Source organism: Trachurus trachurus (genome assembly GCF_905171665.1).
Source record: "Trachurus trachurus genome assembly, chromosome: 7".
NCBI lineage: Eukaryota > Metazoa > Chordata > Actinopteri > Carangiformes > Carangidae > Trachurus > Trachurus trachurus.
In genome coordinates this window covers 8,819,954-8,834,421 of record NC_139901.1, presented here as the reverse complement: position 1 = coordinate 8,834,421, position 14,468 = coordinate 8,819,954, and the positions used below count along the sequence as shown (strand labels likewise).

The 14,468-nt window shown below is 41.9% G+C and overlaps 1 protein-coding gene across 1 annotated transcript in view; it reads right to left on the bottom strand.

Moving 5' to 3' along the window:
* Nucleotides 1-14,468, bottom strand: part of lamb2l (laminin, beta 2-like) — a 59,468-nt gene that overhangs the window by 7,437 nt on the left and 37,563 nt on the right. The window contains exons 12-27 of the mRNA XM_083975425.1: nt 14,260-14,372; nt 12,986-13,065; nt 12,003-12,159; nt 10,043-10,183; nt 9,539-9,700; nt 9,319-9,440; nt 6,524-6,644; nt 5,915-6,107; nt 5,684-5,827; nt 3,665-3,896; nt 3,406-3,569; nt 3,103-3,327; nt 2,096-2,310; nt 1,919-2,015; nt 281-653; nt 4-188 (exon numbers count right to left, since the gene is read on the bottom strand). Of these exons, the coding sequence (XP_083831551.1) occupies nt 4-188; nt 281-653; nt 1,919-2,015; nt 2,096-2,310; nt 3,103-3,327; nt 3,406-3,569; nt 3,665-3,896; nt 5,684-5,827; nt 5,915-6,107; nt 6,524-6,644; nt 9,319-9,440; nt 9,539-9,700; nt 10,043-10,183; nt 12,003-12,159; nt 12,986-13,065; nt 14,260-14,372 (2,724 nt within the window). The remainder of the gene's footprint in view (nt 1-3; nt 189-280; nt 654-1,918; nt 2,016-2,095; nt 2,311-3,102; nt 3,328-3,405; nt 3,570-3,664; nt 3,897-5,683; nt 5,828-5,914; nt 6,108-6,523; nt 6,645-9,318; nt 9,441-9,538; nt 9,701-10,042; nt 10,184-12,002; nt 12,160-12,985; nt 13,066-14,259; nt 14,373-14,468) is intronic.

Sequence of the window (14,468 nt, the reverse complement as noted above, 5' to 3'; positions counted from 1 at the left end):
TACCTGCAAATCCTGAGGTGAGGTAGTCATCCACCTGCCGTTGTTTCTCAGCCACGGTGCTGTTGAGGTCCCTCAGTTCCCTCTCCAGATCATTCAGCGTGTGTCTCAGAGCTCCTTCTTCTTCTGCAGTTGTATTGAGCTCTCGGGTGACTCCCATCAGTCGCCCGTCGGTCAGGGCGATCTCAGCCCTGGAACAAATAGAGCAGAGTATTTTATTTCTTAAGCTGGTGGCAGGGGAGACGTGCACTGAACACTGAATAACACAGTGTGACGTCCTCACCTGAGGTCGTCAATGCTCTGTCCAATCAGCTGGTGGATTCTCTCACTGTCCTCCATACTGATCAGATCCTGCACCTGCTTCAGCTTCTTCTCCAGCTCTTTGATTCGCTTGTCACCGACTCCAGATGTGACGCCGTTCTCCTTGATCTTCTGCACCATTAACTGGATGTGCTCCAGGTCCCTTTTGATCTGACACAGGGCGTCGTCCCACAGCTGGAAGCACGGGTGACACTGGACACACTTGGGGAAGACGCCGGTGAAGCCACGGGCACACTCGTCACACTTTTTGCCCGCCGCTCCATCCCTGCACTCGCACTCCCCTGTCGTCCTGTTGCACTGGGCCATCTCTGCACCCAGCGGGTGACAGTTACACTCTGGGTGGAAGTGAAGAAAGACAGAAAGCACAGCCAGATTGTGTAACATGAATTAAACAGTGCATTATATTATAATTATTATTATTTATTATACCATTAAAATAAAATGAGCTCAATAAACTTAACAGAAATAATAGGGAGATGCAGTAACACAAAATGAGAACATCTAAAAATCAATGTTAAGAGAAAGAGAATGATTCATCTTAATTAAGAGAAACTCCATTTTAAGAGGAATTGGCAGAGCTTTTTTTTTTTTTAGTTTAGGGATTCAATTCAGTTTTCATTATGCATGGATGGTGGCAACTGTGTGCAATGTGTAATGTTAAATGTTCTTGTCTTTTAAAATATGTTGATATGCAATAAAAAAAAATTCTAAATGAAGAGACTGATAGAGAGGATCAGAGGAAACACACTTCAATGAAGAGCAGAGTTTTAACTGCAGCTCTTCTGTTTTCATCTATAACTAGTATTTAGATATTTTCCATTATATTTTTCTACTTGATAAGAATCTGTCTCTCTTTCCGTATTAACTTCTGTTTTTAATAATAATCCATGAACAAATAACTGATGCTGCTCTAACTTCCACAAACTGCATTACTGTAGGCCGTTGTAATATTGTAATAAGGCTCACAGACATTCATGTGTGTGCACACTGGAGAATGGAGATGCTGCTGATTTGAATGTCAGATGAGTAAAACCACAGCAACTGTGTTAACAAAGTAATGACCAGCTACTGTTTTTTTGTTAAACGTGCATTTGATTAATTTAAGAGCAAAATCACAAATTAATAGGGACTGCTCTCAAATTACAGGGATCAATCTTTGTATCTGTTTATTTGCATGACCTCTGGAGAAACACCTACCCTACCCTTCATCCTGCTTGATAAATGCTGCACCACTTGTGTCCATCACAGATGTAAATCTGACCCTGAGTCTCACATTACATTCAATAATTTGTGTGTTTTATGAGAGGGGGCTCTCTAGTGGATGAGCTGCTTTGAAGGTTCACTCAATGTTACCGCATTATTAAATCTCGAAACACGAAACCGCAATGTGTGAAAAAAGTTAACAATCTTCATTAATGCAGAACCTTGTAGAGCACAAAAACAATCCTGACTCCAGTGACCATGGGTTTGAGGCTGACCCCCGACCCTCAGCTGCCTGTCATCCCCCTGGCTCTCAGCCCGACCGTCCTCTGTCTCTCACTCTTTCCTGACAGAATAAAGGCAAAAACTGCAAAGGTGTTCCTGTGACAAGGTGAGTTACCTTGACACTGCACCCGTGGGTCTCCCCAGTGGAACTGCTCACACTCGGTGCACTGTCTCCCCCCGAAGCCTGGATGACAGTGGCACTGGCCTGTGAACTGCAGAGAACAGAGAGAGCAATCTTAACGTATTGTCCAAGTTGTTTGTCTTGCCCTCAGATGTCCTCACTCTCCCTCACCATGTTGCAGTGAGCTGCCAGAGCGTGCTGCGGGTCGCAGTGACAGGCCTCGCAGCCTCTGTCCTGACCGTAGTTCCAGTGGTTCGGAGCACACTGGTCACAGTTGTGGCCCGACACGTTCTCCCTGCACGGGCAGGCGCCGGTCTGGCGGTCGCAGTGACACTGTCCGTCGCTGCACGCAGACTGGACGGTCCCGGCCGTCACACAGGTGCAACCTGAGAGGAAATATAACAGGCATGAACACAAAGAAGGCTGAGAGACACATTGATTTTTTCAGATTTTTTTTTTATTACGCTATATTATTTTCTTTTTTTAACTAGACCATTTAACTAGACCAAACAGTGGAGGAAGATGGTGGGCTACTACTTCAAGTGCTTTAACCTTCGTCTTGTGTTAGCTTTCTGCTACCATCTCTGGTGTTACAGTAGGGTTAGTTTTGATCCGTGTTTTAAATTAGCTGTAGAATACACTAAAAACTTTTTTTCATCCAATTTGTTTTTCTTCTCTTGGTTACAGTGTTAGGCTTCCTTATCCATGAAAATATTGTTTTTAATATTTTTGGTGTGGGACCCAGGGCCTTTTTTGTCAGTATGCCCCTTGGTTTCAATTGAACCTTCCTCTTGTCAGCTTTCTGCTACCATCAACACACTAAAAACTATTATTTATCATTCCATTTGTTTCTCATCTCTTGGTTACGTTGTTAGGCTTCCTAATCCATGAAAAGGTTGGTTTTGCACTTATGATTTCAGTTTTTCCCTCCAATTATTGTTTTTATTGTTATAACTGGGTCAAAACTGACCCTAACACCACAAATGTCATAATTTTAATCTGAGCATTTTCGAATTTTGTGATTTTATTTTGTTTAAAAACAGGTTCCTGATAAAGTCAAAAAGCCTTGATGCTATAAACACATTTATATGGTACTTTTATGCATTAAAAACCTAAAAAAGCAGGTCACTGGCAAATCTAACACAAGAGGAAGGTTAATATCTGCCATCAGCACTTACGTCTGCAGTCGTGGGCTAAAGCGTTGCCATAGTAACCGTGTTGACAGTGTGCACAGGACGGGCCGTCAGTGTGGTACAAGCACTTGAGGCACTGGCCGGTCCTGGGGTCGCACGCCTCTGGGTCCTGGGCGTCAATGTTGCCGCTGCACTCGCACGGCAGGCATTGCCCACCCGATTGCTCCGGGTTTCCATAGTAACCAGGGGCGCACCGGTCACAGCGGGGCCCTAGGTGAGAGTAAGGCAGGTTTGAAACTGCAGTCGTTCAGTGACATGAGAATGGCTGCAGGGTGAAAGTTTTTTTACCGGTGTAGCCTGGTTGGCAGCTGCAGATGATCTGGTTGGAGCTGTGGTCAGCGTGACAGGACTCGCCGTTAAAGTGACCCGAACCGGGGTTACCGGGGCAGGGGCAGGGCCGGCAGTGCTCCCCTGAGCCGAGCATCGGGTTTCCAAAGAACCCGTTCACACAACTAGGACAGACAAGGGGAGACATTAACCATCAGTGTGATCAGCAGTGATGAAGCAGCAGAGTGAAGCGTGATGTCCCGGCACTGAGAATGGTTACCGTTCACAGAGGTGTCCTGCTGTGTAGTCCCTGCAGTCTGCACACTCCCCGGTGCGGGGGTCACAGAGGTCAGCGTGGCCGTTACAATGGCAGGGGTTGCAGTTGGGGAAGCCCCACTGGCCCGGTTGGCAGTCTGAGCACGTTCGCCCTGTGGCTCCCGGCCTGCACTGGCACTGGCCTGTAACTGGGTCACACTGGTGGCTTAAGGAGCCCTCAGAGTGGCAGTCGCAAGCTGGAGGAGAAGGTATTGAAAAGGTTAATCAATGCCTCCCTCTCTGTGCTGGAATCAGGACCAAGAAATATCCTGATCTCCTTTTTTTTCCTGGTGGGGATGAAGTGTTGAAGGTTTTTTTTTTCCCTTTATGGAAAGCACTTAAGGACAAAGAGCTTGAGAGCAGAGTGTAAGAAATGGTGAGTGTGCACACTGGTGGATGTTGCAAAGCATTTGTAGTGATATTTTGAGAATCATATAGAGGCCAAAGTCTCGGTTAGAAGAACTGCCCCCATTACTTTGCTGTTTAACTGCAGTGTAGCGCAGCTAGCAGGAGGAGAGCTGGGTCCGGTCTGCACATATTTTTCTCAGATTTTTTCCTATGGCCGCACTCGGGGACCTAGAACTGTAGAGCGTTACTTAAAAAATGGCCGGAAAGTATGAAATGAGCATTATGTCCTCACTTTTAAATAAAACTGCTCTGCCAATTATCAGTTAAATACTTGTTACAGGTTTGATGGAGGAAAATTGTTCATGAGAGCTCAAATTGAAATCAATGCAAGTGCAAAGCTTTAAAATGGGGATAAAAGTTCAGTGTGACAGTGAAATGTTATTTTCATTTGTCTTTGTCTCTTTTGCCTTTGTTACACTCATATATTTGTGTTTATAGGTTACAAACCCAGAGCTTCTTTACTTCACTGTACTTTGTAGATAATACTGAAACTGTTACTGAACTGTGAATATTTTTAGAGAACATAAAATGTTTTTTTCTCTATTACAAAGAAGAAACATTTCTCAATGTACACACTCTGAACACAATTTCTATTTTTCCATGTCCAGTGCAATGAATGCTCAGTGATTACTCTGATATGATCTGAAAGCAGAGTTTGATTCTGAGCACAGATAAAGTTGTTTTGAGGTGTGTGTTTTGTAGCCTCAGGGGTTTTACAAAAGTAGTTTAATGATTGGGTTTTGTGTTTTCCTGTATTGAGAAAGTATAAAAGGTTTAGAAGAAATCTGTCTTAGCAATTGCGAAAAACTGTAAAAGCCAAACACAAAACTCAAATTATTATAACCTTTATTTATTCTCGAAGACCATTGAGGAAAGTCCTCATTTACAATGGTGTTGAGAGAACAACTATACAGACAAAAATTACAACAAGAAGAACAAAGGTTTAGGCTACAAACAAGTATGTAAAGTTAACACAGTCTGTAGGTTTCTGACTGTCAAAGCCATTTAAATATTAGCTGTGTACTGTTTACTGTTTTTATTTTGAATATGGGATTGTTTAAATATTCTATTTTTAATAGAGCACAATTACCTAACACTCTCCTGCACTAAGAATGTGGCGGTGATTTGTGATGTGTGATTTTCACATTATTGGGTAAAGAAATGAAATCACACCATGACTCAATTTTATTTCCCATCTTTATTTTATAGTGTGTGGAAATTCCTCTTACTTTTGCAGTCCTTAGCACAGTTGAAATTATTCAATTAGGACCACCAGTTGGGTTCCTTGTTTCTTTTTAAAAATATATATATAGGTGTAAATGCAGGTGTCTGTAAAAGTTTCCAAATTATACTGTTAACTTTCAGTGTTTAGAAACTCTGGAGAATCTATTACGTGATATCCTGCAATACTATGATATCTATGTTTTCTCTGCTTTGTTTTTGTTTTTTTTTCAGTTTTTTTTGTTGTCAAGTCATCTTTATTCTTTATCCTTTTACAAGTAGTATTCCACACCGTATACCCACAGATGTAGTATTCCCACATCTGTGGGTGTTACTATGACTGTGACGGACTCACCTGTACAGCCATGCACTCCAAAGCCATAGGTTCCCGGGGCACACTGGTCACAGTGTTGACCCATGACGTTGGGTTTACAGCGACACTGACCTCCGACCTTCTCGCACTCACCACTGAGGGAACCCTGAGGGTCACACTGACAAGCTGCAGACAAGAAAGAAAATATCAACAAATTATCAGTAGACTTGAAACCCACTTCCTCTACATCTCAGTGTGTGTGTATCTACTTACGCAGAGCTCCGTCGTGAATGATAGATGAAATGCTACAGATGAGTTTGGAGCACATCTCAGCCAGGGCCGGCATCGGCGTAATCATAAAGGAGTCAAGACACATGTAGCGAATCATCTCCTCCCGCCGTTGCTCAGCCTCTGCCTCATTACCTTGGAAACCAGGAAGCTCAGTGTATTTGGGGATCAGAACCAGCTATAAAGAGAAAGGGAATCAGAGGTAGAGTTGGTAAATTAAAAGTACTTACATACAAGACTGCAAAGCAAAAACAAGAAGAAGAACAGACCAACTTCCTCAAGAATACACCACCAACTGAAAAAGATTATAATTGTACTAATAATGTAATAAACCATCTTAGCATTTTTTTCATTCTTTATACTTGTATGTTTTAGCTTTATTAATGTGCTTTTGACAAGAGAAGACAGTGACAACAAAGTCGCAGGTCAGCTAACTGAATCAGAGAGCATCAAGCTGTTGAATCAGTTTGGTAATTATTTCATGCTGGACTCAAACAGCGATGCAGATGGATCCAAAGGCCTGACACCTTTGAAACATTTCACCTGGAAAGAGTGGTGATGATGAGGGTAACAGGCTGACAAATTTTAGCTCACCGAGTCGATTAGAATAAAGGCAGTTAGGTGTCTGTGTGAGACACCATGGCGCTGGAACCTGATTGAAACCACATAACGATTGCTGGGCTCAAAGCAGAACGGCCTGGGCATCTGGATGTATCTGGAGGAGAAAAAATCATCTGTCACTCTCCATGTCCTATCACCTCTTTTTTTTTTACACCCCCTGTTGACAGCCAATGTCACATAATTTGTATTACCTATGAAGAAACCTTCATTAGGTCAGTGAAGTGACTGGAAGTATAATTCCTGCCTCACATGGTCCTACCATAAGGTTATAATATTAAGTTGGACTCCACAAAGAATAGTGGCAGCTAATGGGGGTCCTAATAAAACAATAATAAGTGTGTACAATCTAAATGTTGCCAAACATCCACTTAGTTAAAGGGAATGTAATAAAGTGTCCGTATTACCTGAAGTTTTTTGCTATAGGTTTGTAGTACTGAGGTAACTGTCTCAAGCCTCAACAGCCTTATTAAGGACATTTTTCATTGATTGAACAATTGGACAAAAATAGTGTTTATATATTGTTCCACAAACACAAGAGAAGATGGAAAAAGTTTCACAATCAAAAGGAGCTGAAAAGGTTAAAACACAAGAGAAAGCAGGCTGATTACTGTTGCATTAAAAAAAACGTTGCAGGTCAATGCCAACTGTGATCATGACCATGATGTGTGACTGCAATGCATTAAGGTACATTGCTTGCTTAGTGACCATCGGTTGTAGGCTACACTACTTTTCATGTTGTTTTGTGGGATACAATGAGTCCACTATATACAGTAAATCCTCACTAAACATTTGGACAGCACTACAAAATGCCGTAGTCACTAAACAGTCCACTCTATAGTGGCGAGTGAGGGATTTTGGAACTAATGTTCACCAAGCAACCGAAAGTGTTTGCTGATGAGGTCCCTCTTCATTGAACTCCCTGGAGGGGGGCCTTATTGTTAGCAACTTGTAAACATCAGCATTGTCATTGTTTGCCACCTCTAGACAGATGTTGTTGAGTAAAGAACCAAAGTTTGATGGTGAACTAATGTTTCTTCTAGACTAGTAAACAGCTAAGTTGATGTTAGCTGAGTAACCATAGCAAAACTCCTTTGACATCAAGATGAACTGATCTGTTAACTTCCTCATTTTGATGGTGTGCTCCTTCTTACATCTCTGCCTGACTTGATCCACTCTCTACCTGTACTTGGCATCCACCCCTCTGTCGGTCTGTCTGGCCTAACTTCGCTAATTGGTTTTGGCTGAGGAACCCACCACGGGAGCACGGAAGCTCGGCCACGGTTCGCTGAGGCAGCCGGATCCAGGCCGGGTCTGACTTCTTAGTTCCAGATGAGTTCAGACTTTGAAAGGCTTTTCGGCAGATTGAAACTACAAGCTTAGAATTGGGTTTTCACTGTTTTATTATCCCAGATCCGACTCACCGCTGCAATTGATCTTACAGGGATACTTAACATTTAATCTTGTCTGATTTGCGATAAATCTGCTTAAAATGTATTAACTCTGAAGTAGTGCCATATGTTTTTATATCATAAGATACACGAGGAACATACTGTATTACACTATAATGATGTCATTTGAGGTTTTTAATGGTATCAAGCACAAAACAATAAGGTCTCACTAGACTGAGGCAGCATGAGGACAGTCCAGTGTATGATTCATCTGATTTATGTACATGGTCGTCGTCGTCATGCTGTAAAGCATTTTGAGTGGTCATTAACAATAGAAAAGCTATATATAAATGCAGCCCATTTAAATTATCATTCCATCTCATTATTATTGTAACAGAGAGTATGTCCATTTACATGTGTAATACCAACTATTTTAAGTTATCGTACTGTAAGTTCAACAAAGTCCCTGCTAACTGTGCTCAGAAAATCACAACAAAGACACAACAGTCCTACTTGTGTATCATTATTCATCCATCCAATTCCTATGCAATTTAAACCTGCATGGCTTAATTACTTGTTTAGTGAAATTATGGCCTTTGGCATAAGCCAATTGAACTGTCTCACTGCCATGCCACAACTGCTATGTCATTTTGTTCGATTCATTCTAAATAAAAAACACAGACCCCTGAATATCTGAACTGACGAGAACAGACAGACTAACTTTTGACCTGATGATGGCAGGAGTTAAAAGGTTTAATGAACATCAAAGTGATTGCAATTATTCCTGGGTGGGACATGAAAAAGAGACCTGAGACAATGGAGAGTGAAATTACACAAATCCGACTTACTGACATGTCTGGCCTCTTTCTGTGTGATCTCTCAGTCACAGTTTATCCTGACACTGTACAATTGTTACGACTATCTTTGATCCGTTAATGGATTTAGGGAGAAAAGCTTGACAATGAATCTGGACCAGGTGCGTGGGTGTGGGATGTGCTGCTTTCCCGCCTGAATGTACCTTCCACTGATTTTTCTTTCCTTCCAGTATTTACATGAGTAAACAAAGCTGTTACCCCTTCATTCATGTGACTGTAGTTAAGGTCTTACACAGCCTTTCTGGTATGTTTGTCTTCCTGACAGAGATTCAATAGTAAAAATACCACAGGGTGCAGTGAAGTAAGAATATAAATACATGCCTGGCTCACACAGTTCACACAAGTCCAGGCAGGTTTGAGGGAAAACAATGTGATGGTGCAAAATAAACCAGATGAAGAGCTGGGTTACCTGGAACAAATCTGTCAGTGACTTGAATAAACATAGAGGCCATAATGGCCCCTCTCTTAGACTTACATACACACATACACACAAAAGTTGTGGTACCTGTTGCGGTGCGGCAGAGTCACAGTGTAGAGCTGTTCAGTTGGTAGGAGGTTTCCACACCTGAGACTGGAGGGCAGCAGGACGGAGGTGATACTAACTACGGCCTCCCAGTCCTCTGTGGACTACACACACACACACACATACAAAAACAAAGCTCAGTTCAACAGACTCATTAGTTAAAGGAGTTTCATCCTGGAATCACGTCCACATACTAACAGACCTCAGGTTCGTAGCGGATCATGATGTCGTACTCCATGGCGTAGGGGATGTTGTCGATGGTGAACACCAGGCCTGCTCCATCTTTGATGCGGGCGAAACCAGGTCCTGTCCACGTCACCATGTGGCTGGGAGTGTGCTCTCTGTGAACTGTCCTCACGTCCGGCTGAGAGACACACACACATCACACACAGACTTTTTATCCTCACTATTCCCAATATACTGTACAGACACATGTGTGTTGGACAGCAGCTCTAAAAGCCCCTTAATGTAATTAACTCATCTCCTTTTGTGGAGTACCCAGACATCATAGAGACGCCATCAAACTTGAAAGCTTTTTGGTCTTTATAAGGGACCTTTAACTGATTACTTTCACCTCCACAGGCCTCTAGATGTCCTGAAAACCACTGATCTCCACTGTTTATGTCAATCATGCTCCCCGTTTAATTCATCAGTGTCTTTTCCATAAACCATAAATAAATGCACTGATTCAGAGTAAACATCTCACTGTTTGCTGAAGCTGGCGGATGCGTCTCAGAGCTGCCCGGTGCTGCTGTGAGTTGGTGATGCGACGGTGGCGACGGTGACGCCTCAGCTGGTTGCTGAGGTGCTGGACGCAGTCCGTCTCTGCCTGAGGACGAACTTGGCCCTGAGAGAAGAGATGAGAGGATTAAGATAAACTAAAAGGTCAATTAAAAAAACATGAGGCTGAGTGTGTGTTGGTGTCTGTGCTTTGCTGGGTCAGTTTGAAATAATGACGGCACACAAAGGCATTTGACTGTATCCTGAAAACCATGAGCCTCTTTTCCAGGTGTCATCTAACAAGTCCATCAGAAGACACATCGCTCAGTGTCCTCCACTGTTTTTTCTGACATTCTGGAGTCCATACTTGTCTTTTTGTCCACATTCCTAACGCTGTGATGTTGCAAGTGTGGACTGTCTGAGCTTGCCCGGAGGGCTGGCTGGGGAAGTAAAGAGGTGGAGGGTTTGAAAATGAGGTAGTGAAAAAAAAACTGACAGAAAAAGGAAAGAATGTGAGAGAGGGGGCAGACAGAGATGGTAGAGGATAGAGACGTGGATGCAGCGTAGGGGGAAGAGTGATGGGCAGCGGAGATTAGTCAGTGACAGCAGGAACAGACTGTGACACCACTTTGTCTCTGTCCTTGATGGAAAAGAGGAAGGTGAGACTTAAAGGTCACACACTGGATAAAGTGATGTCCATGTCTTTTTTTTTAATCACAAATGTGTCGACATTCCGGACTGCTATCAGAAAGAAAATTGTTCTATAATACAGAAATAAACCCTCCTCTCCTCTGCATTGTAGAAAAAATGGTGAATGAGGCAACTCTTTTATCAGTTTTGGATTATGGTCATTTCATAGATGCACTCATCAGCCACGACTCTGAAGCCCCTGTACTCAGTTTGTCATTCTGCTTTAAGATTTATTACAAGAGATAGTTATAACACACATCACTGTGACATTTATGCCAAGGTTGGGTGGCCTTTGCTCTCTGTCAGGTTTGAGAGGAGCTGAGTTCATTTGTAACTTCACTTCAGTGCTTTCATATGTCTGTCTGCAGGTGCTGGCTGTTTTGTGTTTGTTTTTTTAATCTTTTGTGTGTGTGTACTTTGTGCTTTTATTTATCTTTGGCTCTTTAAATTCCATTGTGTTTGTGTTTCAGCTACTTCTATGTGCTCAACATTGTTACTCTGTGCTCAGCTACATTGTAAAAGGTAGGTCTATGTGTAATTCTATTTTAATGTCCTGGTTCTACATTTAATTTTGTTCATTCGTAGCAGCCATTGTTGGTGCAGTACAGGAATGATAATGATACTTATTCCCCTAACAAACACGACCTTAAGTGGAGTCAGAACAATATGAAAGCCCCATCTGAAACAGTCATAACATCACATTATCCAGCATCATCCAAGGCCTGTTTGATGTGCAGCTGTACAGTCTGTGTGAGATACAGAGGACATGCAGAAGATGATTAAATCTCCTGCGAGGAGGGTTCAGACAAGTATCTTCTACAGTATACCTCATGAGAAAAAAGGCTGGATCATATAGTTCATGGATGTGATGTAGAAACATGTTTACACAAACATCCTGTAGATACTGACATTGCAGTGAGAGCTAACAGAAACATGCTTTCGGATCAAGGATGTCAGATGCACGGTTCACTTGCTGAAAGAAGGAATGGTTGTTTGCTTTTGTGCCTGTTTTCAAATCATGAGAAGACACACAGCACTCTTATGTTTGTCCCTAAAGTATAGAGAGACTGAGGGAAGTGAGAGCAGTGGCATGGATCAGTTCAAAGGGTTCATAAGGGTTCTAAAAGGGTAAATTCTCCGGTGTGTTGCCGTTTTACATTCTTCTCTCACATCTTCTCTGGCTGAAGGTCTGTTACTGCGACCTGACATGTGACTTGCACTGATCGACACAGACGGGGTGGTGGAGTCGTGCTCACCGGTAGTGCAGGGTCGGCGGGAGAGTGTCCAGTGGCCTCTTCTGCTTCGTATTTATAGTAGTCCAGAGGGGCACAGAAATACCCAGGCTGCACCTCTGAACACTGTCGACCAATCAGGTGTTTCCTGCAGTCGCACTGGCCATTCTCCATCATGCACCTGAAATGAGAAAAAAGCAAGTATACTGTAAGTGTCTTTTGAAACTGAACTGACTGACCTTGTCTTGTCTTCCTTCCTGCCTTTATCTGTCACTCAGCAACAGACTTTGCTTTTGAAATTTAATGATCTCTTTAAGAGCCTTACACAATGCACAAACCATTATTCTCAAGAACAAAAAAAAGAATGATTAAAGGTCTTTCCATTTTCGCATACAAAAACATACAACTTGAACATGGGGCAGTTAAAGGTAGGGTTGGAGATCCTGGAAAAACGGTTCTAGCAGGCCACATTTTGAAAATACACAAGTCAAATGTCCAAGCCCCTTTCCTCAGACTTCTCTCTGAAGCCGTGGATTGCCAGAGCTACATTGCCGCCCACCAGACTGGAGTGTGATCCAATTGATTTTTTTTTTTTACAGGATTGCCCGTCCCACAGGTGACTGACTTTTTTCATTTTTGTGAAAAAGCAATCAATTAATTGGTTGCAATCGAAGTGTGAAAAGGATTTCAAACAATTTAGTAAAAAATGCTCTAGAATAGGATCACCAACCCTGACCTGTAAGTAAAAGATTCATGTTTAAAAGATTTCATTGCAAAGTACTTAAAAAAATGTGAAATGCAAATGTTGGAGAGGAAGAATCCCACCGTTTGAACAAAATAAATCTCCAGGCCAGCAGAGAGTGAGGGGCCATAGATAAAGGACAGGAGCATCCAGAGGAGTGGCCCCATACACTGAAATCACTAGGGATGAGTCGATTGCTTCCCACATGACCAAACTATGTTCAGATATTTAACAATTTAGTAATGTGCATGAGTTAACTCTGTACCTGTTATTGAAGGCTCCACCAAAGTCACAGTCACAAGGTCTGCAGCCGGCCAGGTCGTTACTGAGCCCCCAGTACTCAGGCTGCAGGAACATGAAGACATAGAGCTCAGAGAGAGGATGAACAGTGACAATGTGTCTGAAGCTCTCTTGACCAGTTGACCTTGTATAGCTTATACAGTTGTATAGCTATGAATACCTTTAATGACGCACAGAGATACTCCACTGACCGAACTGACATGAAGACAAATTAAAACAGGTTAAGTGCTTGTTGCAAAGTACAAACACAGAACTTTTTGTCCTCTCTCTATTATGCATTAATGAATAATTTTATTAATATTGTCTCATGCATACTTCTGTATGCCCAGCCCGCATGGGCTTATAAGATACCAAGAAAACAAACCGGGTCCAGAGCACATCAGCAGCACATCAAATAAATAAGAAAACAAAACTATTATCTGAAAAAAAGAAAAGGAAAACAGTGCCAAGGTTCAAGAGAAATCATCAAAATAATTAAACAAATGTTCCTGTCTTCTTTTCCAGGCTTGAGAAATAAAACTAGCAGTTTAAAAACACTGAAATTAAACAACCACTCCAACTTCTGCTCATCAGAGCACCAAAATATTTCATATTTTGTCCACAGATTTCATTCAATAATACCTCTCTCAAGTCGTCATACAGTACTTTGTACAATATAAAAGGAAACACATTTCCCATATTCTATTTTCCTCGGGAATATTCTTAAATCGACCAACCTCAATGGCCAGAGGAAGAATACCAGATCTCAGCTGTGAAACTAAAGATCTTTCACTTCTTGGTAAATGTGATAATTCAGGTCCAAAGTTAGATTTAATCTGCATACTGTATGTCCTTAATTTTGGTTTTAATAGAACATTTTCAAACCATTTCTCTTAAATAAAATACATTTTCTAAATTTAAATAAACACAATATCCACCTCCTCAAAAATTGAATACATTTCTTTTGACCAGGGGGAACTATGTAATTTACTCCATATAAATACTTGTTTTAATTTATTCTATCCTCTGCCATTTTGTTTAGTCGATTCCACAGTCAAATCATTTCACATTTTCGTTGTACACATCCTGGAATCCAGCCCATATCTCCCTCTATTGCTGGAATTGGCGCAAATCTATGAACACCCAAAAAACATCTTATAGCTCTATTCTGTATAGTATCTATAGCTTTGGACTCTTTAAATCCCCACACTCCTGCAGGATAATTCAGTATGGATGTAAAGGAGAGCAGCTGTTACTAACCAGACACTGGTTGCAGTAGCGACCAGTTACATATCTCTTGCAGGAGCAGTCACCACTGATCTGATCACAAGGAGCTCCCATCATTATGATACCACGAGGGTCACAGTTGCAAGCTGATGGGAGAAACACACACACAGAGTAAGATAAAGGCTGATGTGCTATTGACAGATCTTAAATATTGGAAAATTACAGCATAGAGTATATAACAA